At 43.7% G+C, this 27,028-nt stretch overlaps 1 protein-coding gene across 1 annotated transcript in view; it reads right to left on the bottom strand.

The window, feature by feature from the left end:
- KCNS1 (potassium voltage-gated channel modifier subfamily S member 1) overlaps positions 1 to 25,331 on the bottom strand; it is a 68,623-nt gene extending 43,292 nt beyond the window's left edge. The window contains exon 1 of the mRNA XM_056844877.1: positions 25,248 to 25,331. Coding sequence (XP_056700855.1) covers positions 25,248 to 25,331 — 84 coding nt within the window. The remainder of the gene's footprint in view (positions 1 to 25,247) is intronic.
- Positions 25,332 to 27,028: the final 1,697 nt, after the last annotated feature.

The following is a 27,028-nucleotide window of genomic DNA, read 5'->3' as shown; positions in this document are numbered from 1 at the left end:
TCCTGTCTGTGTGAACCTGCTTGTCTTGTGATGGGCAGTCCAGAGGAAATCTCTTTTTCAGGGGCCCACGGTGGCTCACAGCAGCCATGAATTTAGCCTTAAAACTAGCACTAGGAACTCTCTGTGTGTACGGTTGCCAACTCCAGGTTGGGAAATTCCTGGAGATTTGGGGGCTGGAGCTTGGGGAGGGCAGAGTTTGGGAAGGGGAGGGACCTCAGTGGGGTATAATGCCATAGAGTTCACCCTCCAAAGCAGCCACTTCCCCCAAGAGAACTGATATCTGTAGTCTGGAGATCAGTTGTAATCCCAGGAAATCTCCAAGACCCACTTGGAATTTGGCAGCCCTACTAGGATTGCCAATCTCCAGGTAGTAGCTGGAGTTCTCCTGCTATTACAATTGATCTCCAGCCAATTGAGATCAGTTCACCTAGAGAAAATGGCCGCTTTGGCACTTGGACTCTACGGCACTGAAGTCCCTCCCCTCCCTAAACCACGCCCTTCTCAGACTCCACCCCCAAAACCTCCCACTGATGGCAAAGAAGGACCTGGCAACCCTATCCTGGTGGGGCCTGCCTGGAGACCTCTCAGGATTACAACTGACCTCCAGACTACAGAGATCAGGTCCCCTGGGGGGAAAAATGGCTGCTTTGGATGGTGGACTTTATGGCACTGTATCCACAGAGGTCCCTCCCCAAACCCTGCCCACCCCAGGCTCCACTCCCCCCCCCAAATATCCAGGTTTCCCCCCATCTGGAGCTGGTAACCCTACGTATATGTAGAAGAATCTGGGAGCCTCTACGAGTGTATGAAACCTTTTTGCGTTCCTGTACCCAGGTAGACAGGCTCTTTCACAAGCAGCACTAATCTACAGCTGGGAAAGGCGTCTGTTTGGCAGCTCCTGGTGTGGCCGGTGACTCAGCATCAGCACTAGAGGAATCTTTTCCAAGAGCAGATTAGAGTGCAGAGAAGACTTCCTTCTCCCTCGTGTTGGCTTGATAAATAAAGAATGATCTTTGCTACCTTCCTCACATCTTCACTCCTTTATTTCTTAAAGCATTCATTAGGCTTCCCATTTTTTAAAAAAGTGAGCAAAGCTGGAGGCTGAGGGACCTTGGTATTTGTTATGGCAATGGTGCTTTTTGGTTTTTTATTTCACCATTCATGTGTGCCGTTCTCCTCTGGGCTCCATTTTGATCCTTGTGACAACGCTGTGCGGAAAGTTAGGCTAATGAAGGAGAAATGGCCCGTGGTCACCCAGCATGCTTCATAGCTCAAGGAAGAGATTTCCTCTTTGTTCTCAGTTTCTGTCAAAAACCTTAATCGGTTTATTCTCTTTAATATAATGGCCACCAAATCAGTCACCATGAAGAAGGCTGATATATCTGCTGGTTACCGATTCCCCTTCCCTGAATAATTTCACCATGATCTTTTTGCTGCAGCACAAAGCAATATTGTCGTAATAGGTCTTGGTAATTTAAATTCTCTTGTGTGTTTTGAGGGAACCCTAAACGGAGTATCTGTTTCAATCCAGTCGCTAAATTCTGCACCAGCTATGGCTATTAACCATTCTAGCAGTCTGTGTTCCACTTCTACCTTCTCCATCATACTACAGATCTGATATGAGTTCTCCGAGATTTAATTTCATCAATGAATAAATTCTTTCTGTGAATGTTAATTAATTTTTTCACTGTAACTATAGATTTTCCTTGCTTTTTCATTTCCTGCTCAATAGACTCCCGTATGGTATTTAATATCCTTTTTCAGAGTTTTGATTTCAGTCCCATTTTGCTTTCTTACAATCATTAGAATCTTTTCTTCTAGCTCCTTTTTCATCTGTCCCAAACTATCTTGAAAAATATTAAATTTGGTAACAAGTAGAAGAAGAAGAAGAAGAGTTGGTTTTTATACCTCACTTTTCTCTACCTTTAAGGAGTCTCAAAGCGGCTTACAATCTAATTCCCTTCCTCTCCCCACAACAGACACCTTGTGAGGTAGATGGGGCTGAGAGAGCTCTAAGAGAGCTGTGACTAGCCCAAGGTCACCCAGCTGGCTTCATGTGGAGGAGCGGGGAAACCAACCCAGTTCATTAGAATCTGTTGCTCATGTAGAGGAGTGTGGAATCAACCCCCATTCTCCAGATTAGAGTCCACCACTCCTGACCACTACACCACGGTGGCTCTGTAGTTCATCTGTATGATTAATTCTGAGTCTTCTTCTTTTAAATTTGCTTTTAATAGCTTTCTTTGTGCAGGGAATGACTGTCTCAATACAAGTTTACAATGAACCTGAATGATGAATTGGACAGGGTGCCTCCAATCAGTGGCTTTGGTTTGGAATCTCCAATATTGATACCTGGGGCTCCCCTAATTTTTTGCGATGTTCCTTTAATGTTCTTCATCTTACTGCAGGATGTTCAGAATAGATGCACTAGCCAACTTCACTGCCAAAGTGCCACAGGGGAGAAGTGAACTTTAAAATAAATTGCAGTTGTTGAGATATACTAGCAGTTACTAGAGGAAATGAACTTTTACAATCCAGTCCTAAGGTATTGTTCTAACTGCAGAAGCCTCGTGACCAGAGTAAGCGCCCAAGGACCCATAAAGACCAAAGAAATGCACAGAGAACTTCCCAATAAAGGCAATGCTTTTAGGTATTTATTTAGAGCTCTCAGGTCACTGGGTTACGAATGTCTCCAGGGTCCGCAGGATATTCCTAGTTCTAACTGTTGAACGATTCCAGGAGAAACAATGCCCGGAGAATACTCTGCTTGTTCCCCAGTTGGCTGGTACAAGCAGCTGTCAGGGTTCCTCCCTGGGCATGAACCATCTTCTCCAGTTAGAAGGAAACGGCAAAATCATTGGAAGTATTGATGCCAACCCTAGGGTTGTCAATCTCCAGGTAGTATCTGGAGATCTCCTGCTATTACAACTGATCTCCAGCCAATAGAGATCAGTTCAGCTGGAGAAAATGGCCACTTTGGAAATTGGACTCTGTGGCATTGAAGACCCTCCCCAAATGCTACCCCCTCAGGCTCTGCCCCCCAAACCTCCTGCCAGTAGCGAAGAAGGACCTGGCAACCCTAGTCCACCCACTATGACTGGGCAATGCTGCAGGCCAAGGTGAAAAGGCAATCTCTTGCTATAGTTTCTGATAATTTCTAATAGCTTAACAAGACCCACTTTTTAGAAACTTTAACTAGCTCTTCTTAACCATATAACCTTTTAACGACGCTAGTTAAGTTTCTTAAGTTCTAATGATGCTAGTTCAGTTTCTTATGTTTCAGATTTCTTCTTCCTTGATTAGCTATATTAGCAGCTACTAGGGGAAATGAAATTTTACAATCCAGTCCTAAGGACCAGCAGCAGGGGCCCTCACTGGCAATATAATGATGTTGCTGTTGACGCGCTGAAGTCCCATGCTCCCAGAAGTGATGTCAGCATGTGTCTGGGGGACACCAGGGTCACTCTGGCATTTGGGCAAAACTCTACGGTTTAACCATAGAGTTTTGCCCAAATACCAGAGTGTCCCTGGAGTCCCCTGGCAACAAGCTGATGTCACTTCAGGGCATAGGGGAGTGATGTCTTCACATCCGAACACTGCCCACATTCCTCCCCATTTCCCATCATTCTCCCCCCCCCCCACTGGCCAGCTAAGCAGCAGTGGGGAAGCACCTGCTGGGGGTGTAGAATCCCCCCAGTGGGGATCCTTCCTCCCCCAGCAAAGGAATGACTAGCCTATCCTTGATCAATTGTTATCCTTCTTGAGTACACTTTTATCCATTCCCCATGAGAGACAGGCTGGAACCTCTGATGTCTCTCATCATCCATTATGTCTAACAACCTAATCAGTTCCAGTCCCTGATGCAGAGAATTGCCCCTAAAAGACTTATGACCAGATTCGCACCAAGCTTCACCCTGCCCCCCAACCCTTCCCCCTCCCCTTTAGCAATTTTGCCTCCATAAATGTTGAGTGTCTGAAGAAGTGAGCTCTGACTCATGAAAGCTCGTGCTGGAATAAGTGTTAGTCTTTAAGGTGCCACTGGTCTTCTGTTTTATTTCACCTATTGCTCTCTCCCTCCCACCTTTCTGGCTTAGGTCGGGGACAAGGGCGGGATACAAAACCAAAATAAAAAAAAATCAGCAGAGTTCTCTTTTGAGGGGCACAGGGCTGAAGCTCCATCTCCCACATCTCATGGCCACTCTCCAGGATAGGGTCGCCAACCTCCAGGTAGCACCTGGATATCTCCCCTATTACAGTTGATCTCCAGACAACCAAGATCAGTTCCCCTGAAGAAAATGGCTGCTTTGGAGGGTGGACTCTATGGCATTATACCCTGCTGAGTCCCTCCCCTTCCCAAACCCCACCTTCCCCAGGCTTCACCTCCTCAATCACCAGGTATTTCCCAACCCAGAGTTAGCAACCCTACTCAACATCCCTTATTCCACTTCCTGTTTTGGGTACCTGATGAAATCTTGAGCTAAAATAAGGTCAAGCTGCTGAATGGGTAACCCTGACAATAAGGAGTAGAACCAAACATGGGGCAGTTAAGATAATAACAGTTGTGCTGTTGCAGCTAAAAAGGGAGTCTTCATGTGGCAACCAAGCCAGTGCTAGGTAACTTGACCTCTCTTCTCAAGGAAAGCTGCTTGGAAACCCCTTGGCTCAGAGTTGGTCCAAAAAGATGGACCGTGCCTAGGTTGCCAGTCCCTCTTTGCCACCGGCGGGAGATTTTTGGGGCGGAGCCTGAAGAGGGCGGGGTTTGGGGAGGGGAGGGACTTCAATGCCATAGAGTCCAATTGCCAAAGCAGCCATTTTCTCCAGGCAAACTGATCTGTATCGGCTTCAGATCAGTTGTAACACAGGAGATCTCCAGCTAGTGCCTGGAGGTTGGCAACCCTAACGGTGCCCCTTTTGCTGGCACTTGGAGCCTTGACTGAAGAGAGGGTACCTCAGCAACGGATAACAGGAGATAAACACTTCAAAAAGCCTTCTGAACAAGCCTGAAGCCTTGAATTAAAGTGACCTTGAGACTTGGAAGTGGCAACCAGCAATTATCATGAATAAGTAAACAGCCCGCAAACCTAAACAGACAGGAAACAAAAGGCAGCTGAAGAGAAACCGGAGCCTTCAATGAGTGCTATAGAATCAATTGCAAAACCTCATTGGCTGGGCTGACTAATGCTTGGGCTGTTCAAGCAGCATGGGGACATTGAGGTGATGTCTCAGAGGGGTTCTCAGTTTGTTCTGCACCTATTTATACATTTCTGAAGGGGAAACGCTTGCTTTACCAAAGAAAATGGGTTGACCATCAATAAACTCATTCAAAAACTGTAGGCTGTCTGATAAAGCCTGGAAGCCAAGACAGCTTTTGATTGGTTCATGAAAATAAAGTTTATTTTAACAAATCATCAGTATCAACATTTTCAGAACATTTCCCTCTTCGGCGCTGCTTTCCCTGTTATGTTCATTGCCTAAAATATATTTCTTGCTTTTATTATTTTTATCCTTTAATAAAACTCTGCTTTAATTATACGACTACTTGCTCATTAAAGAGTTCTCACCTGGATGGTCCTGGTATACATAGGTTATTGATCTGTTACTCGCTTCTTGCTCTCTGTCTCCAGCTAATTCCCCCAAACTTAAACGGAGGCTGCCTGCTTAGGGTAACACCCTGACCTGGATGGCCCAGGCTAGCCCGATCCCATCAGGCCTTGGCAGCTGAGCAGGATCATCCCTGGTTAGTACGGGAGACCACCAAGGAAATCCAGGGTCACTACCTAGAGGCAGGCAATGGCAAACCACCTCTGTTCATCTCTTGCCTTGAGATGAACCCTATGGGGTTGCCATAGGTTGCTTGTGACTTGAAGGTACTTCACACTCAAAGGTATAAAGAGAGGGGAGGCAGAAGAGGTTCTTCTGACGACACTGGAAATCCACACAGTTTATTACTGGTTATAACAGAGAGGTGTAGGTTGTAGCCTGAATAGCCCAGCCTAGAATGATCTCTTCATATCTTGGAAGCTAAGCAGGGTGAGCAGGGTTAATACTTGGAGGGAAACCACCAAGGATGTTCAGAGTTGCTATGCAGAGAAAGACAATGGCAAACTACCTCTGAACATCTTGAAAACCCTATGGGGTTGCCATAAATTGGCTGCAAATTGACCTCACTTTTCACCACCAGTATATCCATACTAGACAGAGGCAAAACCAAAACCAAGATTTTAGTGTGGATATGCAGGACCAGAGCTGATACTCTTTTCTGCGCTTAACACTACTGGCTTCCATCTGCAAAGTTCAGTGCCTCAAAGGCTGCCAGCATCCCTCAGAGAGGGCTGCGCTCTTACTAATTTTAAGTTTGTGCTGCATGACTGTTCACATGGGATTGTCTCGGCCATTGGCTTCACTTTTACAAAACAAAACGAGCTTTGGTGGGAGCACCATAAAAGGATTGGAGTGCCAGCTGGAATCCGCTTTATCGTAGCTTGCTTGCAGGCACAGAGGCTCCTGGAGAGGGAAGAGACCAAGCAGAATTTCCATTCCAAATGTTGATACTCCGCAATCAGGGCTGACCTTATCTTTCTTCCCATGGTGCGATTATAGCTCTGTGCTCAGCAGAGAATCTGGCTCGCTGTCTCTCTTCAACAGCAACAGCATCTTATTTCCTGTAGTTTTCAATTACCTGTACAACGGCTGCTGGCACCATCTTCCGTGATGCAGCTGCTAGGTCTGGGCAATGGTAAAAGTATCTTGTTAATGCAGCTACAGGGTTCCATTTCCTGCATCCCCCCCCCTTCCAGCTGATCCTAGACTAAGGGCTGGTTGGGCAGGGGAACCAGAATGTGAGAGCATCTGGGATGGTGGTGTGAGGGTCTGTATGCCGTGCCTTGGGTAAGACCTTTGCCTTGTATGATTCCCCCCCCCCCCCCGGACTCGTAAAAGCGGTTCAGGCCTCTTGCCTTTCCTTGGTTCAGGCGCAGCGACGTCTGACAGGCCCCAGGTTGGAATGCCTTCCCTCTTCCCACGCCCCTCCCTTGCTCTCGCTGACTCCCTTTCACCAGCCATGGCCTTGGTGGGTAGATAGTACTAACAAGCTCTGTGTTCTTTGATGGTTTGTACCATGCACAGTTATCTCGTAGATTCCCATAACATACGTTTGGCATCTGCTTCCCTGTAGGGGTTATAATTCTGTCTTTGTGAAATGGTATTCACTTGCAACTTTACCAGTGTGAGGCTTGTACTACCTGAAGCTTCCAATAAAGTTCCTTGTTTCTGCATGACTGTCTGAGCAAGTGATTTTATGGAATTTGCACAGGAAGGTTGGGAACCCTCACAGGTGGAAAGTGCCATCAAGTCACAGCTGACTTCTGGCAACCCCCATAGAGTTTTCAAGGCAAGAGATGATCAGAGGTGGTTTGCCATTGCCTGGCTCTGCACAGAAACCCTGGACTTCCTTGGTGGTCTCCCATCCAAATACTAACCAGGGCCGACCATGCTCAGCTTCTGAGATCTGATGAGATCGGGGTAGCCTTAGTTGGAGGAAGCGCAGAAATGAAATGTGATGAGTGGTTAAAGAGATTCACTGAGGGTATTTTTATGATGTCTTCTGTCAGGTTCAGAGAACGAGAGAGGAGTTCATAGTGGCTGCCCTGCAGTTACGGATCACCTTCCCACCACAGAATGGCCAGAGTTCATACTTGAGGATTTTTCAAAGCAACGTAGGTCTTAGCTATTTGGGCTGTTTTTCCAAGGCTGGAAAATGGTCTGTAAACTTGATTAAATATTTTCAGATTTGTTTGTTTTTGCTTTTGTTATGAGCCCCAAACCTTGAATGAATAAACAAATAGAAGAAGCTCTTTCGAGTTCTTTTAGGGCCTCTAGGACAGATTCAACAGTGAAAGGGCCCAGGAGAAATAGAAGTATATAGCAAGAGTGTTCCCAAGTTCCAATGACAAATTCTGTATTGGCCTGTATTGTTTCTGCCATGTTGCGTGTGCAGCATTTCACGGTATGGGGGAGCTACCCCAAAAGAGTACTAAATGCTTCTCAATCTCATACCTACCTCGTGTTCCTCAATTCAGTTTGACTTCACTGCTTTTCAGTGCTGTGTGCTTCAAGCCATGTCTCTTTTCCCTATGGGCAAGCTAATCAGTTGCTTTGAATGGATATCATTTCCCACTTGTGCAAACTTTCTAGTTGCTTTTCAGCACTGCATGCCTTGTGCCATTTTCATTACTGCGTTGCATTGCAGTCGTGTTTAATGGACTAGACTGTCAGCATGCCAAGCAGTAACATGATTGCGGCTACAACTTGATCTTGCGCTCTGCTGTGTGTTCTGCTGTTGAACCAGAGGTGTGGAAAGATGCCACCTGTTTATGTTCGCACAGGCATTCGTGGTGGCTGCTCCGCAGTTGTGAAACTTCCTTCCCATGGTTGTTGGGGCTGCTACACAGTTCCAAAACTCAATTCTCAGTAGTTGTTGGCTGAATCAGGAGTGTGGGAAGATGCAATCTGTGTATGCTCATACAGGCATTCCTGGTGCCGTCTCCATAGATGTTAAACTCCATAGATGTTAAACTTGCTTCTCTTGGAAATCTATATCAAGTTTGGCAACTAGGGTTGCCAGGTCCCTCTTCGCCACCGGCGACAGATTTTGGGGGCGGAGCCTGAGGAGGACAGGGGTTTGGGGAGGGAAGGGACTTCAATGCCATAGAGTCCAATTGCCAAGTTCCCACCGGTGATGGATAATTTCCCACCTCCAGTGGGGCCTTCCTGCCACAGCTCAGCTGGGTGGCAGGAAAAAAATTAGAGGGAAATGGAGGGAGCAACAGCCAGCATCCTAATGCGCTGATGTTACTTCCTGTGTGACTGGAAGTTATATCAGCACGTTGCCAGTACGGTTGCCAGCTCTGGGTTGGGAAATACTTGGAGATTTTGGGGGCGGACCCTGAGGAGGGTGGGGTTTGGGGAGGGGAGGGACCTCAATGCCATAGAGTCCAATTGGCAAAGTGGCCATTTTCTCCAGGTGAACTTATCTCTATCAGCTGGAGATCAGCTGTAAAAGCAAGAGATCTCCAGCTATTACCTGGAGGTTGACAACCGTATTGGCAACTGAAGAAAAAAGGCCTGGGGATAGCTGGGGATAGGAGTCAGGCAATCCCGCAATGCATAGCTGCACTCCATTGCCTACTCCATGGTTCAAGGGCAGAGTACCTTTCCAGGGGGTTTACACCGTAGACTTTTTCTTTGTCTAATCAGGAATGGCCATGGAAGGGTGTAGCCCTATGACATGGAGGGTGCAGCTGGGATCAGCTAAACCACTGACTGACATTTCAGTCAGGGTTGTTTTTTCTTGTGCTGAAACTCAAGGCTGTGTTTCAACCATTGCCAAATTCATAATCTATTTCAGTCCATTCTGGTATTTATTTATTTCTTCTTTTTTTTCTTTTTTTTGCTAGGATCTGTAATTTCCCATGGGGTGGGGGAAGGAGAAGCACACACACTACAAAATTGAATCCATTGGGTGATGTGGAAATAAAGAAAAGAAAAGAAAAGAAAGACAACCAGTGAATGTTACAATGGAATTATTTTAAGAGTAATACTGCAGCTCTTGAATCTGCCTAGAAATTTACAATAGAAATTCACAGCATTTGTACCTTTTTCCTTCTTCTGCTCAAAATGATCTCCAATTGATAATACTAATTTGTGTTTTTCTCCTTTAACATTCAGACCACCACCACCACTAGAGAAGAAATGTATATATATTTACTTTTAGTTTTGAGCCTCGTGCTGCCTTCTCTCTCAACCTCCAGGTAATAGTAGATCTCCTGCTATTACAGATGATCTCCAGCCAATAGAGATCAGTTCACCTGGAGAAATATGGCCACTTTGCCAATTGGACTCTATGGCATTGAAGTCCCTCCCCTCCCCAAACCCCGCTCTCCTCAGGCTCCACCCCCAGTCTCCCGCCAATGGCAAAGAGGGACCTGGCAACCAAAGTCCCACATGGTCTTTTTCCATGCAAATCCCACAATCACTAGCAAGACCTTTTTATTAGTCAAAGGGAGACCTCCTCTTTGTTTCGCCAGCAGAAAAACCTGGTTGGATCTAACCTTCTGAGTGCCACAAACTCCCCTCAATGGAATATGGAAATAATTCAAAACAATGATATGATTCTCTGGAGACAATTTACAACTATATTATCCTCCATATTTTAAACAGCCTAATGTTAATAAAAAATATTTACTGTTTGAAAAAAAAAGTGATATTGCTTCTCAGGGCTTTGAAACATAACTTTTGTTGAGTCAGAAATGAACTATTGACATTGAATTCTTGTTTCTAATTTTTTTAAAAATCACATTTGAAAATAGCTTATACCACAGAAATGATGTTTTTGTCACCTATTTAGAAACCTCTGAGAGATCAGCCTGTGGAGTGATGGACACATTAAACCATCTGTTGCTTTCCTGACTGAAGTTATCAGGCTGTTGCTGACAAATATGCCTTCTAGATACAACAAGACGTTTATCTTAGTGGCTGTGGGCTGAACTTTTACAATATTGAGAACTGGATTGTCAGGGAAGCTTCCAGTGGGATTACCCTGGGTTATTTATGACTGACTATATGACTCATTTGTAAATTGTTACAGCAGCATCCTTACCTGCCTTTATATGCTTTAGCACATACACAAGAATGGGTCTTGCTTCCTTTGACAGAAGAAAAATGGCTCAATGGTTAGATGGACCACCCATAGTCATGAGGCTAAGTGGATGTGCTGTTGGGAGTTTCCAAGTGATTTTTCTTTGTAAATTGGAGGCATGCAGGGCCCTAATGGGAAGGGTTAGCCTCTTGGACGAGCCTTTCGATGCATGCTGTTATCCCAACCTGAAATACCTTCACAGATCTGCTATTTGCCTCTTTAGGAAACATACAGATTCCCTCATGCTGCTATAGGGGAAACTCTCAATGTGGCAAACTGTAGCTCCCTTAAGCCATTTCAAGCTAGGATAATGGCACAGGGGGAAAGGGTACCCCCTAGGATTGCCAACCTCCAGGTACTAGCTGGAGATCTCCTGCTATTACAACTGATCTCCAGCTGATAGAGTAAATGCTGTTTTGGCAATTGGACTCTATGGCACTGAAGTCCCTCCCCTCCCCAAACCCACCCTCCTCAGGCTCTGCCCCAAACCCTCCCGCCAGTGGTGAAGAGGGACCTGGCAACCCTAGTAACCCCCTCCCCCCCCCAAATACACACACACTATGGTGTTGAACCGGATCAACTCCTATGCAGCAGCTATTTACACCAGTGTGATGTAGTTGTTGAAGTGCTGGGCTAGGATTGGAGGGACCCAGGTTCAAACCCATATTTGCCATGAAACTTACTAGGTGATCTTGGGCCAGTCATTCTCTTATGTGTTTGTTTGTTTGTTTGTTTGTTTTGTATGCCACCCATTCCTGCCTAGGTCAGGCTCTTAGCTGCTCACAATGAATAGTATAATTAAATATGCATTAAATTCCTTTTCTTCAATTAAAACATCAATTAAAACATCAGTTAAATAGGCATCGCGGGACTATCAGCAGTAAAAACAATGTCAGGCAACCATCCAGGGGAGATAGTTAACTAGCAACCTGTGGAACTGTTCAAGGTCTTGCAGGGCCCTCATCTCACCAGGCATAGTTTTCCACCAGGCCAAGACCAGGGCTGAAAAGGCCCTGGCCCTGGTTGAGGACAGCCGGATACCATTTGGGCCAGGGATCACCAGTAGGTTCTATCCAGCAGAGTGAAGTGCTTTTTGGGGGGTGTATCAGGTAACTATCTACGTCAAAAGAAGAAGAGATTCACATACACTGCCCTGAGTTCCTTGGAAGAATGATGAGTTTCAAAATGCACTAAATAAATAATAATAAATAATAAAATATTTGGAATATCTGTGTATGGCACTATCTATCTATCTATCTATCTATCTATCTATCTATCTATCTATCTATCTATCTATCTATCTATCTATCTATCCATCCATCCATCTAGCTATCTACCTATCCATCTAGCTATCTAATTCAATGTATACCCTGCCCTCCCCCAGCTTCTCTGGGTTCAGGGCGGCTTCCAACAGCATATATTACAATATAAAATATATAATATGCAAATTAAAATAGTGTCTTGTCAAGTCAGGCAGGCTGGTATTGAGCAAAGAAAGCAATGAAAGCAGCTACATCAAGATAGACTGTTGTCTATCTGTCTAGAAGTTAAACTGTTCTCAGTCTGCCATGGATGCTCCCTCTTCACCTAGCCTAACTCATAGGGCTGTGATGAAAACTAAATGGAAAAGGGGAGAAATATGTATTCCACTTAGGGTTGCTAACTGCCCGGTGGTGGTGGGCAAAATCCCACCAATCCACCACGCTGCCCGCCAATCAGCTGAGGGTTGGCGGGCAAAAAAGACACCCCCCCAACAGTGGGAGGGATACGCTGTGCCTATGTCACTTCGGGGTTTACCCGGAAGCAACGTGGACGCTCTAGCAATCTCCGGCAAAACTCTATGAAAACATTTCGGTGAAGATTGCTAGAGTGTCAGCGTCGCTTCTGGGCAAACCCAGAAATGACATAGGCGCGGTGTGCAAAGGGTGCATGTCTCGTGCCTAAATCCATGCCCCTGAAAAGATCTCGCCGGTGGAGTGAGGGGACCTGGCAACCCTAATTCCACTCAGCTCCTTGGTGGAATGGCAAGATAAAAGACACATTCCAGTAAACTTGTGGTTTTCCTGCAAGAGCTAACTAAGAGTCAAGCTAGATTTGATGGACATTGTGGTTCTCAGTCTTTTACAGGAAGCTGTGATTGGGGCCACTTGGAGAGAAGAGAGTGGTTTTAACCTTTCCATCTCATCCCATGCAGTTTTTTTTCTAACTGATGCTGTCCCTCCCATGAACTTGGGTTTCTACAGTCCTAGCCCAACACTCTTGACACTTTTATTAAAAGTTTTAAAGTAAAAAAAAAGACAGGTCCCACCTTTTGCCCATCTTTTCCCCCTCTAACAATGCAAAGGTCCCAGCTGTGATCTGTAAAACAGTGCATTGGTGAATGGGTTAAACACCCCCATCCCCGATCCTGATCTGAGTCAGGACCTTGCATAGCTATAATTAAGCTTAATTAATGTGGGGAAGATTTAGTCACAACTCTCCTATCCTCTTATCTGCCTGGAGCATCAATCTGAGCTCTCTGAAAGCATCCTCTGAAACTCACCCTCAGAGCTGACGGAAGAATGTGTCGAAAATATGCTTTTCTCAGAAAGGAATTTGCTAAGTCAAATATAGAAATGTCCCTCTCTGCGCAGACTTCAAGATTATTTATTTATTGTTCATAATTTGTGTCTATTATAAGTGTTCTCTTTTTAGCCTACTAAGAATTGGTATAAACATAGTGGGGGTTCTAATGGGAGCAAAGGATTGTACACAAAGCTCTGTTAGAAGGACAAACGCCCATTTTATGATTGGCAATTTCTTGTAATTACTTCTGTAGGACTTTTATTGTGAGAGATATTTATTGTGTTCTTCCTCATAATACCTTTAGTTACCGGTGTTCCTACATGGGGATTTGAGGTTGAGTGGGGATGGATGGGGAACTGTCCAGGCTTGCCTCTATTTTGACAGATGGCCTACCACAGGGGTGTCGAACTCATTTGTTACGATTTGACATAAATGTCACTTCATCAGGCTGGTAGGGTTGCCAACCTCCAGGTACTAGCTGGAGATCTCCAGCTATTACCACTGTTCTCTAGCTGAGAGAGATCAATTCCCCTGGAGAAAATGGCCACTTTGGAAATTGGACTCTATGGCATTGAAGTCCCTTCCATCCCCAAACCCTGCCCTCCTCAGGCTCCGCCCCAAAAATCTCCAGGTATATCCCAACCTGGAGCTGGCAACTCTAGGCCTGGGCCATGTGTACCATAAAATTTAATGCCAGGTACCAAAGATACAAACTTTATAGAAGACACAGGCAAAGCCAATTAATGATATTATTTATTTACTTTAATTTTTACTTAAAACACAAACATGCTACTTGCCCACACTAAAGGATGAAACGTTTGTGAGACATTTAATGAAACGTCTTATGTTTGTCTGTCCGCACCATGTCCCCCCATTTCTAGGAGACAAAATGAGGGGTCATGGTGCAGACAGACAAACATAAGACGTTTCATTAAATGTCTCACAAACGTTTCATCCTTTAGTGCGGAAATGCCCATGCTTAAACCAATAACTCTCTTACAGTATTTTATTTTATTTAACAGTCTTTGACCACTGACACCTCGGGACTGGGGGGTGGCTGCCTCAGCTGGGTTGCAGGCCGGATAAGAGCTCTCAAGGGGCCGGATACGGCCCCTGGGCTGCATGTTTGACACCCCTGGCCTACAGAACCAGAAGAAGGCTTTCAAACTGGGCTGTTTGTGTGTTGACAGACCCAGTTGCCTGAGTTGTTACTGATTATTCTTTAAGCATCTCAAACCCTCAAATAGAAAGCTGGTTCCTGGGAGGGCTGACAGCATAGGGAATCACTATAAAATACAGTTTCAATTTAGAAGCATAAAACAGCAGAAGAATAATAGGAAAATGTAAAAATCCAGTAGGAAGCAAATATGTTAATCCAACAGTTAAGCAGCAGAACTATCCCTCCAATGGTAAATATACATGCACACACAAAGTGAAACAACACTCCTAATTTAAAAGCTTGGGAGAATAAATTATTCTGCACCCTGAACAGTAAATACATCAGATCCAGCACTGGGTGTGCCTCCAAGGGAAAGGCATTCCAAAATTGCAGTTCCACAACTGAGAAGAAGAAGAAGAAGAAGAGTTGGTTTTTATATGCCAACTTACTCTGCCAGTTCCCCCCGTGTAGTTCTGGGCTGCTTCATCACAGTTCTCATGATCATTGCAACTCCATGAGATGAGATCTTGCATGGAGCCCTAGACCAAGGGAGGTTGACAGTTAGGGTTAGGGTTGTCACCTTCTCACCAAGCTGCTTGGCAATAGTCTTGTAGCCCAGTCCAGCCTTGTGCAGGTCTACAATCTTGTCCCTGACATCATTGGACAGCTCTTTGGTCTTGGTCATGGTGGCTAGTTTGGAATCTGATGGATTGCTTCTGTCGACAGCAGAACCCTAACCCTAATCTGGCTGGTTGATAGGGGATCAAATACTTATTTCACTCATTATAATGCACATCAATCTCTGACTTTTGTCTTCCGGGTTTCTGGGGTTTTTCCTGTAATTATTCTGTCTCTCACAGCGACAATAGACCTACCATTAAAATTATGGACTAGTCATTTCTTCGTCAGAGGGCAAATGGGCAAATTCAGCAGGGGATCAAATACTTTTCCCCCTCACTGTATATGCATGTATTTATTTTAAATATTTGTACCCAGCTTTTTTTCTTGCACTGCAGAATTCGATGCACCATACATAATTAAAATAATTAAATTAATTCAACAGATAAATGGAATACAAAAAACTCAGAAATTTAAATTACCCATATCTGTGCTTTTAGACATGGATTAATGTAATGGATGTAATCCTAAATTCCTACACATTAAATGATGCAAGATTACATAGTAGGATCCAATTTACAGCAAACTACACACATTAGTATAGCCCACAATCCCTAATAATCTGTCCAAGTAACTTTGTGAATCATTTTGTACAGTGCTACCCTGTTGCCTGCATAGAAAAGCCCTTTTGAATAATTCAGTTTTGCATAGTTTGCAGAAAGCAAGAAGAATTATGACATACGAAGATAGATTTGTGGGTGCTGGTAATATCTGTCTTCAAGGGTCACCTTAGTATCTTTTTGAATGTCCATTCTCAAGGAGTGTACCGGTCTACATTTCATTCTGTTGGCAGATTGCACGGTTACCTTCAAAATACCCCTGGCATGAATAATAATTAAGACATGATTCATGCATAGGCAAAAGGGGAACTCAAAGGCAGTCGTCACATGGCCTTGTCTGGGTCAAGCCTTAGATGAAATATTCTGCAGCCTGTTTAGTTTTGTACGTGCCTTTTGGAGAGCACTCAAGGGCACATTGCTGTGTGTCTTGAAAGTGATGGAGCAAAGAACATCACTACTGCATGCAAAGCTCTGATATTGGGCATTTATCCAATTATGCAATTGGTACGTACCATGCTAGGTGGTACATGGTATCCCCAGGCCAGCAACTCACATGAATATACAAAGCTGCCTTATGCTGAATCAGACCATTGGTCTATCAGAGTCAGTATTGTCCACTCAGACTGGCAGCAGCTGTCCAGGGTCTCAGGTCAGGGTCAGGCCTTTCCTAACACCTGCTACCTGGTCCTTTTAATTGGAGATGCTGGGGATTGAACCTGAGACCTTCTAAATGTCAAGCAGATGCTCTACCACTGAGCCACAGCTCCTCCCCTCTCAATTTCTGTGGGATTAGCCTTAGGGGTGGATCAAGGTCCTGACTCAGCCTCCTGACATTGCCTACTGAGAAGCCCTATTGCCACTGATGCCATTTCTTTCACATACTTCTTTCATTTCTGGATAGGCAACTGAGGATTGTCAAGCAGAACCCTTAGGAGGCCACAGCTGGCACAAGAATCTCCAGTCACTGATCCCTAATACAAATGCAGTGAATCAGTTAGGAATCTGCATAGATACATTTAATATGATGAACCTAATATGCTTGTGTGTGTCCTGGTTGGAGTTTGGAGCAGCCATGGGAGATGCATTTCAACTGATCTGCGAGTGGAATCATGGGATTTCACAACAGAAGAGCACTGTTGGTAGATTGGGCTGAGAAGGTGTAAGAGTTGCAGATAGGAACAAACTCAAGGAGGTAGACATTGCGGCTACTCATTGAAGAACTGCCTACTCCCTTATGAACCCACCTGACCACTATGGTAATCTTTGGAGGACCTGCTTCAGGAGCCCCACTTTCTGTGATCAGGCAGAGGACAACCCTGAAGATGGCTTTCTTGATTGTGGCACCAAAACCTTAGAACTCTCTCCCCAGGGAGACTCATCTGTCCCCTTCTGTTGCCATCTTCCGCCAGTGTTTGAAGTCTGTTTGCCATTCCCTCAGTGATCCCTCCTTTCTGACCAATGTTTTAATTGTTGTTTTTATGTCTTTCTATGTATTTTAGCTCTGTCTTCGAGGTGTGTGCGCTTTTCCAGCAAAACTCAGCAATGGGCCTCTTTCTGCTCATATGCTCAGTGCTCCAGGAACTTCTGGGATGCAAAAAAAATTCTATCATGTCTCCATTGGGACGGGCTGCTCTCTCTGGGCACATTTCAATGACTTGCCTTTTAAAGCCATCCTTTTAGCATGTCGTCTACTGGATGCATCACCCGTGTCCTTCTGCCAGATACAACAAAGGCTACATAGAGCTTTGGCAACACAGCAACAATGCAGAAAAGCCCGAAGAGCTGCTTCCAGAGCTTCCCAGAAAATGAGTGTTAAGAAAGACTATAGCTTGAGAGCCTATTCTTGCAACCAGTTTCTGTAAGATGGAAATGTGGTTGTGCAAAGGCATTGACTCCTATGGGAAATTGGTTTCAGCCAGCTCCTGCTGGGCTATGGGCTGGCCTCTGGCATGTCAGACTCAGTACCTTTTGTTGGAAGTGAAGGACAAGACTAGGGAATCAGGCGCTGGGTCATCCTTTCCCTACTGCTCTGACCTATCCCTTTGATGTGTAGATTGCTACTCTTAGGGAAACTTCCTTCCTTCCTGCTTCTTCCCCACCTCCTCACACACACTGGCACTCTTCTCCATCTTGCCACCATGAGGGAAGGACGCATGTCCTGGATCTCCCTCCATCCTAGTTAGTTAGAATAGATAGGCAACTATACTTTATCCTATCCAGAACTGAATTTCCTACAATATATGATGTATATTAGTTAAACACAAAAGAAACACTGGCTGCAAGGGAAAGTTTGGCCCTCCCCCCCTCAACAATCCAGTTAAACTACCCTACATACTTTGCACTACAAAATGGCAAAGAAAGCACAAAATATTTTTAAATATTAACTTTGGATTGCTTATAAAGTGCTTGCAATTAAGCAGCACAAGGCAAATAGTGTTCATTGCCTATTATTTTTTGATACAGGGGAAAAACGCTCCTATTTTCCCTCACATTTCTAGTCATTTCCAATTGTCTAACAACATAAGCTCTGTTATATCCCATTGCTTGGAGGCATGAACTTAATCAAACCAATTAGCAATTTAATCTTGTTAAGAGCCACGATAATTGCATTATTATGAAATCAAGCGGCAATATGAAGATGTCAGCTTAATAGCTGATAATAGTCCTCCTTGATAAGGAAGCGAACTGTTCAACTAGCGAATGGCTGATTTCACATTCCAATCACCCCTCCCGTCTATTCCTAATGGGAATGTGTTCTTCCAGCTGCAAAAGCCTCACTTTAATCCAAACTTTACTGTTTTTTTCTGAGGATGGCAAGAGGGACAAGGACAGATTGCTGAGCCTACCTGACCCGGTCGTTTTGATAAGTGTACAGAGCGGGGATCCTCAGCGTGGTGTCTGTGGGTTTCCTGGTACCCTCCAACCCTTTCCTGGAGCCCATCAAGTAGGGGTGGGTGGGGCTTGTGCCCAACAGGGCTTCTCATTGGCCACTGGAGATCTGGTTGGCTGTGCAGATGTAAAGGCACTGATGAGCTGGTAGTACAGGGTGCGTCAGATGGAGAGGTGACACAGGGAGAACCTACTGCATTGGCCTATCTGGGACCCATTGCCACAAGGCTCATGACTTGCCAGCATTCTAGAATAATAATATTTGTTCTTAGGGTTGCCAACCTTCAGGTTATAGCTGGAGATCTGCTATTACAACTGATCTCCAGCCAATAGAGATCAGTTCACCTGGAGAAAATGGCCGCCTTGGCAATTGGACTCTATGGCATCGAAGCCCCTCCCCTCCCCAAACCTCGCCCTCCTCAGGCTCTGTCCCAAAAATCCACCCCAAAAGAGGGACCTGGCAACCCTGTATCAAGTCACCCAGTGCTTGCTTCCAAGTCTGGTCTGAAAGCCAAACCAGCCCTTCCATGTCTTCCCTCCAATGCCAAGCCTGCCCTGAAAAGGGCCCTGAACCTTTCCCCTGCTTTTAACTTACAGAAACCAAGATTTGAAGACTGGCAATACCACTGTGGTTGCCAAGCAACCCCCATAATGGCCACTGCAGACAGCATTCATTTCTTAAAACTGCAGGTTAACCCCCTACCCAATGTGTTTATTTTGTTTTAGATTTCAGATTTTTCTGCAAACCTAGGGCTTTTTCAGGTTTGTAGAGAGATCTGTCTTGTCCATTTGTTGCCCCAGTTTCTGGATTTAAGTATCCACTGATGGGGGCCATGTTGAGAATTAGATATTTTGATTTTTAAGTGTTCTTAGCATTGCGAAGGACAAGGATGGGCACAACATCAGAGTTATTTTGCTTTGTCTCTGCCCACTGTTTGCTTTGGCTTCCCTCACCTTTGCTGCCCTGCCCTCTGCCCTACCAGACCCACTAGGCACCAGATGCCCCACTGCCCAGAAGCTTAAAATGGGCACCAGTCCTTAGAAAAACACTAATATGGAAACAAAAAGAAAACAAAAACTGCAATTGCTTGTACATTTTAGCCACATTCTGCCCTCTGGTGGCAATGTAGCAACCCAGTAACTTGAAAAAAAAAGTGCTTTGTGAGGGATTGTTGAAGAAAACAAGAACATAACTGTGTGAAAAATAAAGACTACAAGATTAATTTTTGGTATTACTAATGAATACTCCAGCTATGTCTCTGATAAGACACTGCGGTTCTGAGAACAAATGATGATTGCCTTTATTTAGGACAATAAAAGAAGACATCTAGAACACATTTTAGAACATGGCCTAAAGGGATTTTTTTTTCAGCACAAGGAAATGGGAAATGGTATGAAAGCAAAGACTCACAAGTTTCAACCAAGGACTATGAAATTTGATAGCATCCCTAGTATTCTTCCTGCCTCTCTGGGGGAGGAGATGGGGAAGATTCCACACTCCACCTCAACTGGCTGTCAGTCGACTAGGGTTGCCAGCTCTGAGTTGGGAAATTCCTGGAGATTTTGGGGGTGGAGCCTGGGGAGGGCAGGGTTTGGAGTGGGGAAGGACCTCAGTAGAGTGTAATGTCACAGAGTCCACCTTCCAAAGCAGCCATTTTCTCCAGGGGAGTTGGTCTTTGTCATCTGGAGATGCAATTCCGTGACATATCCAGCCACTACTTGGAGGGTGGGAACCCTACAGTGGACAAGGATGGTGGGCACCATTTCCCCACACTTTTTTCACATTCTCATTTTCCTCATTTGCAAGTCCCTGTTTCTTCGTGTGTGTGTGTGTGTGGGGGTGTCCTATTCTGCATGAGTTTGGCTTTCTCTAGTGGTCGGTTTGCTATCATACAGGTTTATGTACAGCATAAATACCTGCAGTTTAAATCTGCAGGGAAATAGGCCAGACATAAACCTATGTGATATCAAATCAACCTCTAGATGGCGCAAAACACATGAGGAACTGGAACCCCCCCCCCAAGAAACAGGAACTTACAAGCAAGAAAAATGAGATTGTGGGGGAAAACCCCCCCATCTCCCTGAACTTCAGTGAGGGGCAAGGAGATCAGGAAGATGCCATGCCTTGCCCAGTCACCGAGGGACAAGAAGGGTGGGCACCAATTTGTTTGGATGTCATTTTCATATGTGTTGCACCTCCAATTATGTGTGTGTGCTTTTTGATTTCATATTTTATATAGCGATGAAACCAGTGGTGTGAAATGACCTCTAACGCTCCTTCCTCAAAGGGAGCCACGTTGTGCAGCTGAATCTTGAGAACAAGGAAGCAGATGAGGGGGTCTGGTAGGGTTGCCAACCTCCAGGTACTAGCTGGCGATCTCCTGCTATTACAACTTATCTACAGCCAATAGAGATCAATTCATCAGGAGAATATGGCCGCTTTGGCAATTGGACTCTATGGCATTGAAGTCCCTCCCCTCCCCAAATGCCTCCCTCTTAGGCTCTGCCCCAAAAACCTCCCGCTGGTGGCAAAGAGGGACCTGGCAACTCTGGTCAGGAAAGAGGCAGTTCTGTCTGGATTTCGCATGAAGGAGCATTTATTATAAACACCCACTAGATATGGTGGCAACTCAACACCCTCTGGCCTGTCATTACACCTGTGTTTTCTTAATTAAAACATGTTGATTTACTTGGCATTCCTCCTATCCCAAGGACCACAGGGCTACATTTGTTGCCTTCAGCCTCCCGTTTTATCTTAATGCCAGTCTTTGGGGGTACAATTAGCTGCAAAACAGTGAATAGCCCAGGCTTCGCGGCTGAGAAGAGATATAAATCTGGTTAGGCCCAGACTAACCAATTCTAGCCACATCACACCAAGGAGATTAAATTCAACAGACATTAATTAGTCCAAGTAACAGACCGTTGTTGAGGATAATGATGCTTGTTTATCTTTCAGGCATGTCTCCACTCAGCATACCTGGTCTCTGTGATATCTTACTAATGCGCTCAATTAGAAAAATGGCAAAGAGACCCAGTAATTACACCTGGCAAAGCAGTTGCATAAATAAGTGTCTTTATAATGATGGCCGAGTCTCTGCTCTGAGCCAGTAGAGGGAGCCATTGATTTATTTTCCAAATAACTTTATGGCAAATCTAATTTGAAAGTAATTTTCTGTTTCCTGGAAAAAAAGAAATTAACCAGCAAACCATCACTTAGAATAACTTCCAGCACAAATCTTTTTTTTTATTATTTCAGTTATGCATTTTATTGATACTAAAGTCTCCCACTGTTTTGGTGCATAAATGACATCCTTAATAAGCACTTCTCTGGTGCCATCTCCTGGCATTTCACAATGCAACCATTCCTATTCCACACACTTTCAAAGATTTCCCATCTGCCAGATAGAGTTTCTCCTTTCTTTTCATCATTAACTTATTCAAATAAACTTATTTTACTTGTCATACAGCCAGTTGCTCCTGGATCAATATATAATTGATTGGCTACTGGCCCCTGAAGAAGTTTAATGCAAATTGTTCTTTGATTTCTCTTTGTCTTCAACCCACCTTTCCTTTTTTTTATTTGAAGTAATTAGCATTCAGGTCTCTTCAATTAACTGCTATGGTTTATACTTTTTCCAAGCATGGCTGACCTGAAGAGATTTAAGCAATCTTTTTTTTTTTTGCAAACAATATCCGAAAGCAATGAAGTAAGGAAACGAGTGACTTACAGCTGGTTACATCAGTAGCCTGGACTCTATCCTGAGGCAATGGTTCATACCAGAGCATCAGTACCGATGGCTGCTGACGCACTCTTATAAGCCGTCATCTTGCATGAACACGATGCCTTTGCCTCTCAGTTTCATAAGCTGCAACCTTAGCATAGCAGCATAAAGGGTCAATCTATAATGCAAATATCTAACAGCAGTTAGAAGCACATTAATGCATGGTGTGCTGGTTAAAAGCATTGGACTAGTGTCTGGGAGACATGAGTTCAAATCCCTGCTCTGCCATGGAAGCTTGCTGGGCGACCTTGGGCCAGTCACACACTCTCATCCTAACCAACTTCCCAGGAGAATCATGTAAGCCTCTTTCTGTCCCCACTGGGGAGAATGGCAGGGTATAAATGACCTTAATAAAAATAGAAACTCTAATACGGGGAGGGGTACACTGGTCACTTGGGTGGATTGAAGGGGGGGAGAAAATGGGTGATTGTTTGGGTCGGGAAGAGAAAATAAAAAAGTGATCAGGCAAGTGGAGGAGGAAAATGTGCAGCCTCTCCCTCTTGAGCCCTTGTGGGTCTCCCTCTTGTACATTAATGATACATTAACATTTTCCTTTCAGCAGCTTTATAGGACCTTTCTACAAGACATTGGCTCTTTCCCATTAACTTTTCCTCTGGCCATTGGCTGCCAGGTAGGACAGGAATCTGTTAATAGGATGTCCTAGTGTTGTCATTGTCCAAACTTACCTATTGATATCGAGTTTCCAGAGGCGCCTGGGGCTCCTACCCAGAGGGCAAGGAGTCCCACATGGAGGAAGCCAATCAGTGTTTCCATGATGCTCCAAAGCAACCCAAGGCTGTGCCGGGCTGGATTTTAAACTATCACCAAGGCAGGGATGGACTGCCAGAGGAAAAGTTACTCCTTACTTCAGACAAGAGAGTGTGGGCTTGTCCCAGTGCACAACCTTCATTTGCTTATATCTGAATGCTTATATTTGCTGAGCGTTTATTGACTTGTTTGACCTGTAGCTGCTGTACAATAAGAAACCAAACAAGAAAGTCTTCACCAGCATAACAAATGATCCCTCAAGGCATCTCTCCCTCAAGGCACCTCTTCTGCAAGCATAAAAAGCCCCACAGAAATCCCCAAAGAAACAGGTTTGCAGGAGAGGCAGAAAGCCTTGTCACAAAACACAGTAGGTATGATCCAGTCCATGTTGTAGGGGGTGCAGATCATCTTGATTTATTCCATTTTGAATATACAGATATTAATATTATATTTAATATTTAATAAATTTAATACTAAAGGGCTCCTTGGCCTTCAGCAAGTCACAAGACATCACTTCCAGGGAAACCAAAAGTGACGTTTTGTAATTCTAGAAATTGCTGGAAACTCTGTGATAAAACCATAGAGCTCCCAGTGATTCCTAGAGCAACATGATGTCACTTCTAGGTGACATAACATGGGGTGGAAGGAGACCTGACAACTCTGCTAAGCTGAAAAGTCTCCATATATGGGGGGTATGAAAAGAGTACATTCCCTTTTTTTTTTTTTTTGGCAAAAAAAGAGGTAGAATTTTGAAATTTTAAAGAAAATTTGAATGTGACTATATCTGTCTTCAAGAAACTCATATTAAATCAGATGAATCAGACAGACTTAAAAGGAAAAAATTAGGTAAAGAATTTATTTCAGCTATAAATAGAAAAAAGAGAGGAATAGTATTTTATGTAAAAGAAATGTGGAACCCCACTTTACTTTATAAAGATGATGAAGGAAGGGTCTTAATAGTAGAGATAGAGATAGATGGAGAAAAGTTAATCTTAGTGGGAATATATGCACCAAATAAAAAACAGAAACTTTTCTTTAAAAAACTATTAGGTAAATTAACAAACTACAATGACAAAAAATTAATACTAATGGGAGATTTTAATATGGTCAACTCCAATATTGAAGATAGAGATCGGAAAAAAGTAGAAAAATAGGTGAAAGAGAATTACCCCAATTTTTCAAAACATATTTAACTTATAACGAGATGGTAGATATCTGGAGGTGTAAAAACCCATTAATAAGAGATTATCCCCACCTATCGGCTCGTCACAAGACTGAATCCAGATTAGATATGATTTGGGTCTCAAATAGTATTATTGATAAAACAAAACAAGTAGAAATGAAACCATATTTTTTATCAGACCATAAAGCTATCTATGTTGAACTATATAAGTTTAATAAAAACAGGGGAGACTGGAGATTCCTGAAAATTTGCTAAAAAACAAAAAAAGATGTAGATATAATAAGAGAGCAGATTAGAGAATATTTTAATATAAACGATATTCAATAAGTTGACATAGGGACACTATGGGGTGCTTTTAAAGCAGTCCTTAGAGGGAACTTGATACGTTTGGCGGCTGTCAAACATAAAGATAGAGCAAAAACTATACTGAAATTAATTCTCTTATAGAAGAGAAAAGTAGTAAAGTAAAGGAGATAAAAGGAAGGAAAAGTAAAAAAAAATTTGGAAAAAGATATAGAGATCTTGAAAAAACAGTTAAAAATGTCTTAGATAGAGAAATTAAATCAGCTATGAAGCAAATGAAACAAAAAGCATTTTTTGGAGCAAATAAAATAGGAAATCATTTGACAAAATTGTTAAAATATATAGACAAAAAATAACAACAATAGGATCACATCAGTAAAATCTGGTAAAGATATATATCATGATTTAAAATCTATAAAAGAGGAGTTAGTAAAATATTACCAAAAATTATATGAAGTACAAGATATTAATGAACTAGATATAAAAGACTACCGTATTTTCCGGCGTATAAGACGACTTTTTAACCCAGGAAAATCCTCTCAAAAGTTGGGGGTCGTCTTATATGCCGGATGTATAAGGGCGGGTGCTGAATTCCGAGCCGGACTGGAGAATGTCCATGTCCGCCGGAGGAGGGAGGGGAGGCGAGCCCGGCGAGGGCGCTCACTGCCCGGCTGGGAGTCGGAGCCAGCAACAGCGCGTTGTTGTTATTGTTGCTGAAGAAGACGCTGGGGCCCGCCTTCTCGTCCATGGCCAGAGCCGTTGTCGCGACCAAAGTGCCCCCCCTCACCCTCGGCCCCGCCTGGGCAGCCCCGAGCAGCTGAACCCATCAGCCGCGCCTCGGCGGGAGCAGCAGCAGTAGCTGCACACTGGGCGCGTCCGGCCGCCCGTCAGCGCCTGACAGACTCCCCCGCCGGCTGCTACCTGGCCCCACTAGGGACAGCGCAAAAACGCGTTCTGCGTTGGCCGCGCCGAGGCACACTGGAATGTGTAGTTCGCGTTATGCCCCGGCCCATAGGGGAGGGGCCGTGGCTCAATGGCAGAGCACCCGCTCGGCGTGCAGAAGGTCCCACCCCTATGGTGTCAGAGAAACTCTTTGCGGCAGGAGATTTTCACGGGTGATCATCTGCCCGGCTGTGACTGCTAGAGGTGGTTTCTCTACGGGCGCTTCTACCCACTCGCCTCGCTCTCGGCTCAGAACCTGGCCACCATTTAACTGTGCGTTGTGTGAAAAAAATAAAACTTCTGTTTTGAATCTCTCCCCCTCCAGCTTGAGCAGATGGCCCCGCCTTCTAGTATTATGGGAGAGGGTAGTCTTATACGGCGAGTATATCCCAAACTCTATATTTTAGCTTGAAAAGTTGGGGGTCGTCTTATACGCCCAGTTGTCTTATACGCCGGAAAATACGGTACTTATCAAAAATTGAAATCCCTAAAATTAATGAAAGTTTAATTTATCAATTAAATGATACAATAAGCGTGGAAGAACTCGATTTATCAATAATTTAAAAACTGAAAAAACACCTGGTCCAGATGGTTTTCCTGCTTTATTTTACAAAACATTTAGAGAGGAAATAAGACATCCTTTATTAAAAACAATGAATGCAATAATAGAAGAAGGGTGTATCCCAAATTCTTGGCAACATTCAAATACTACATTAATTCCTAAAGTGGAAAGCTCTCCAGTTGATATAAGTGAATTTAGACCTATAACTCTACTAAACTGTGACTACAAATTTTTTATGTCAATTATGGAAAACAGATTAAAAAACATTCTACAAAAATAATAAGTGATGAACAAAACAGGATTCCTTCCTAAAAGAAATCTGAATGAGAACATCCGTTATCTTATGAATCTTTTAGAGATTGGAAATAAAAACATAAGTGAAAAAATAGCATTTTTTCTTCGATTTAAAAAAAAAGCATTTAAATTGGAAATATATTGAACATGTGATTTTGAAGTTTGAATTGGGAAGTAAATTTTTGAATGTATTTAGAGCTATATATAAAAATCAGATGACTAACTTGATAATTAATGGTGAAAAATCTACGAACTTAATGATAAAGAGGATGTCCCTTGTCTCCCCTTTTGTTTATTCTAGCCTTAGAATGTTTGAATATTCAAATTAAAAATAGCAATAAGATAACAGGAGTGAAGGTAGGGGGATATACCTATAAATACAGAGCCTATGCAGACGATTTATTACTATTTACTGAGAATCCAGTAGATGATTATGAACATATTGAGCAAGCTTTACAGGATTTTGGTCATATTTCAAGTCTCCAAATAATCAACAAAAATCTAAGATTATGGAAATTAATCTTAGTAACAAAGAAAAACAAAAATTATCCCAATTATCAAACTTAGACATAGTTAAAAAAAATAGATACCTTGGAATTTGGCTCACAAAGCATAATACAGACCTATTCAAAAATAATTATATTAAA

Source organism: Euleptes europaea, chromosome 2 (genome assembly GCF_029931775.1).
Source record: "Euleptes europaea isolate rEulEur1 chromosome 2, rEulEur1.hap1, whole genome shotgun sequence".
Lineage (NCBI taxonomy): Eukaryota > Metazoa > Chordata > Lepidosauria > Squamata > Sphaerodactylidae > Euleptes > Euleptes europaea.
This window is presented reverse-complemented; position numbering and strand designations above follow the sequence as displayed.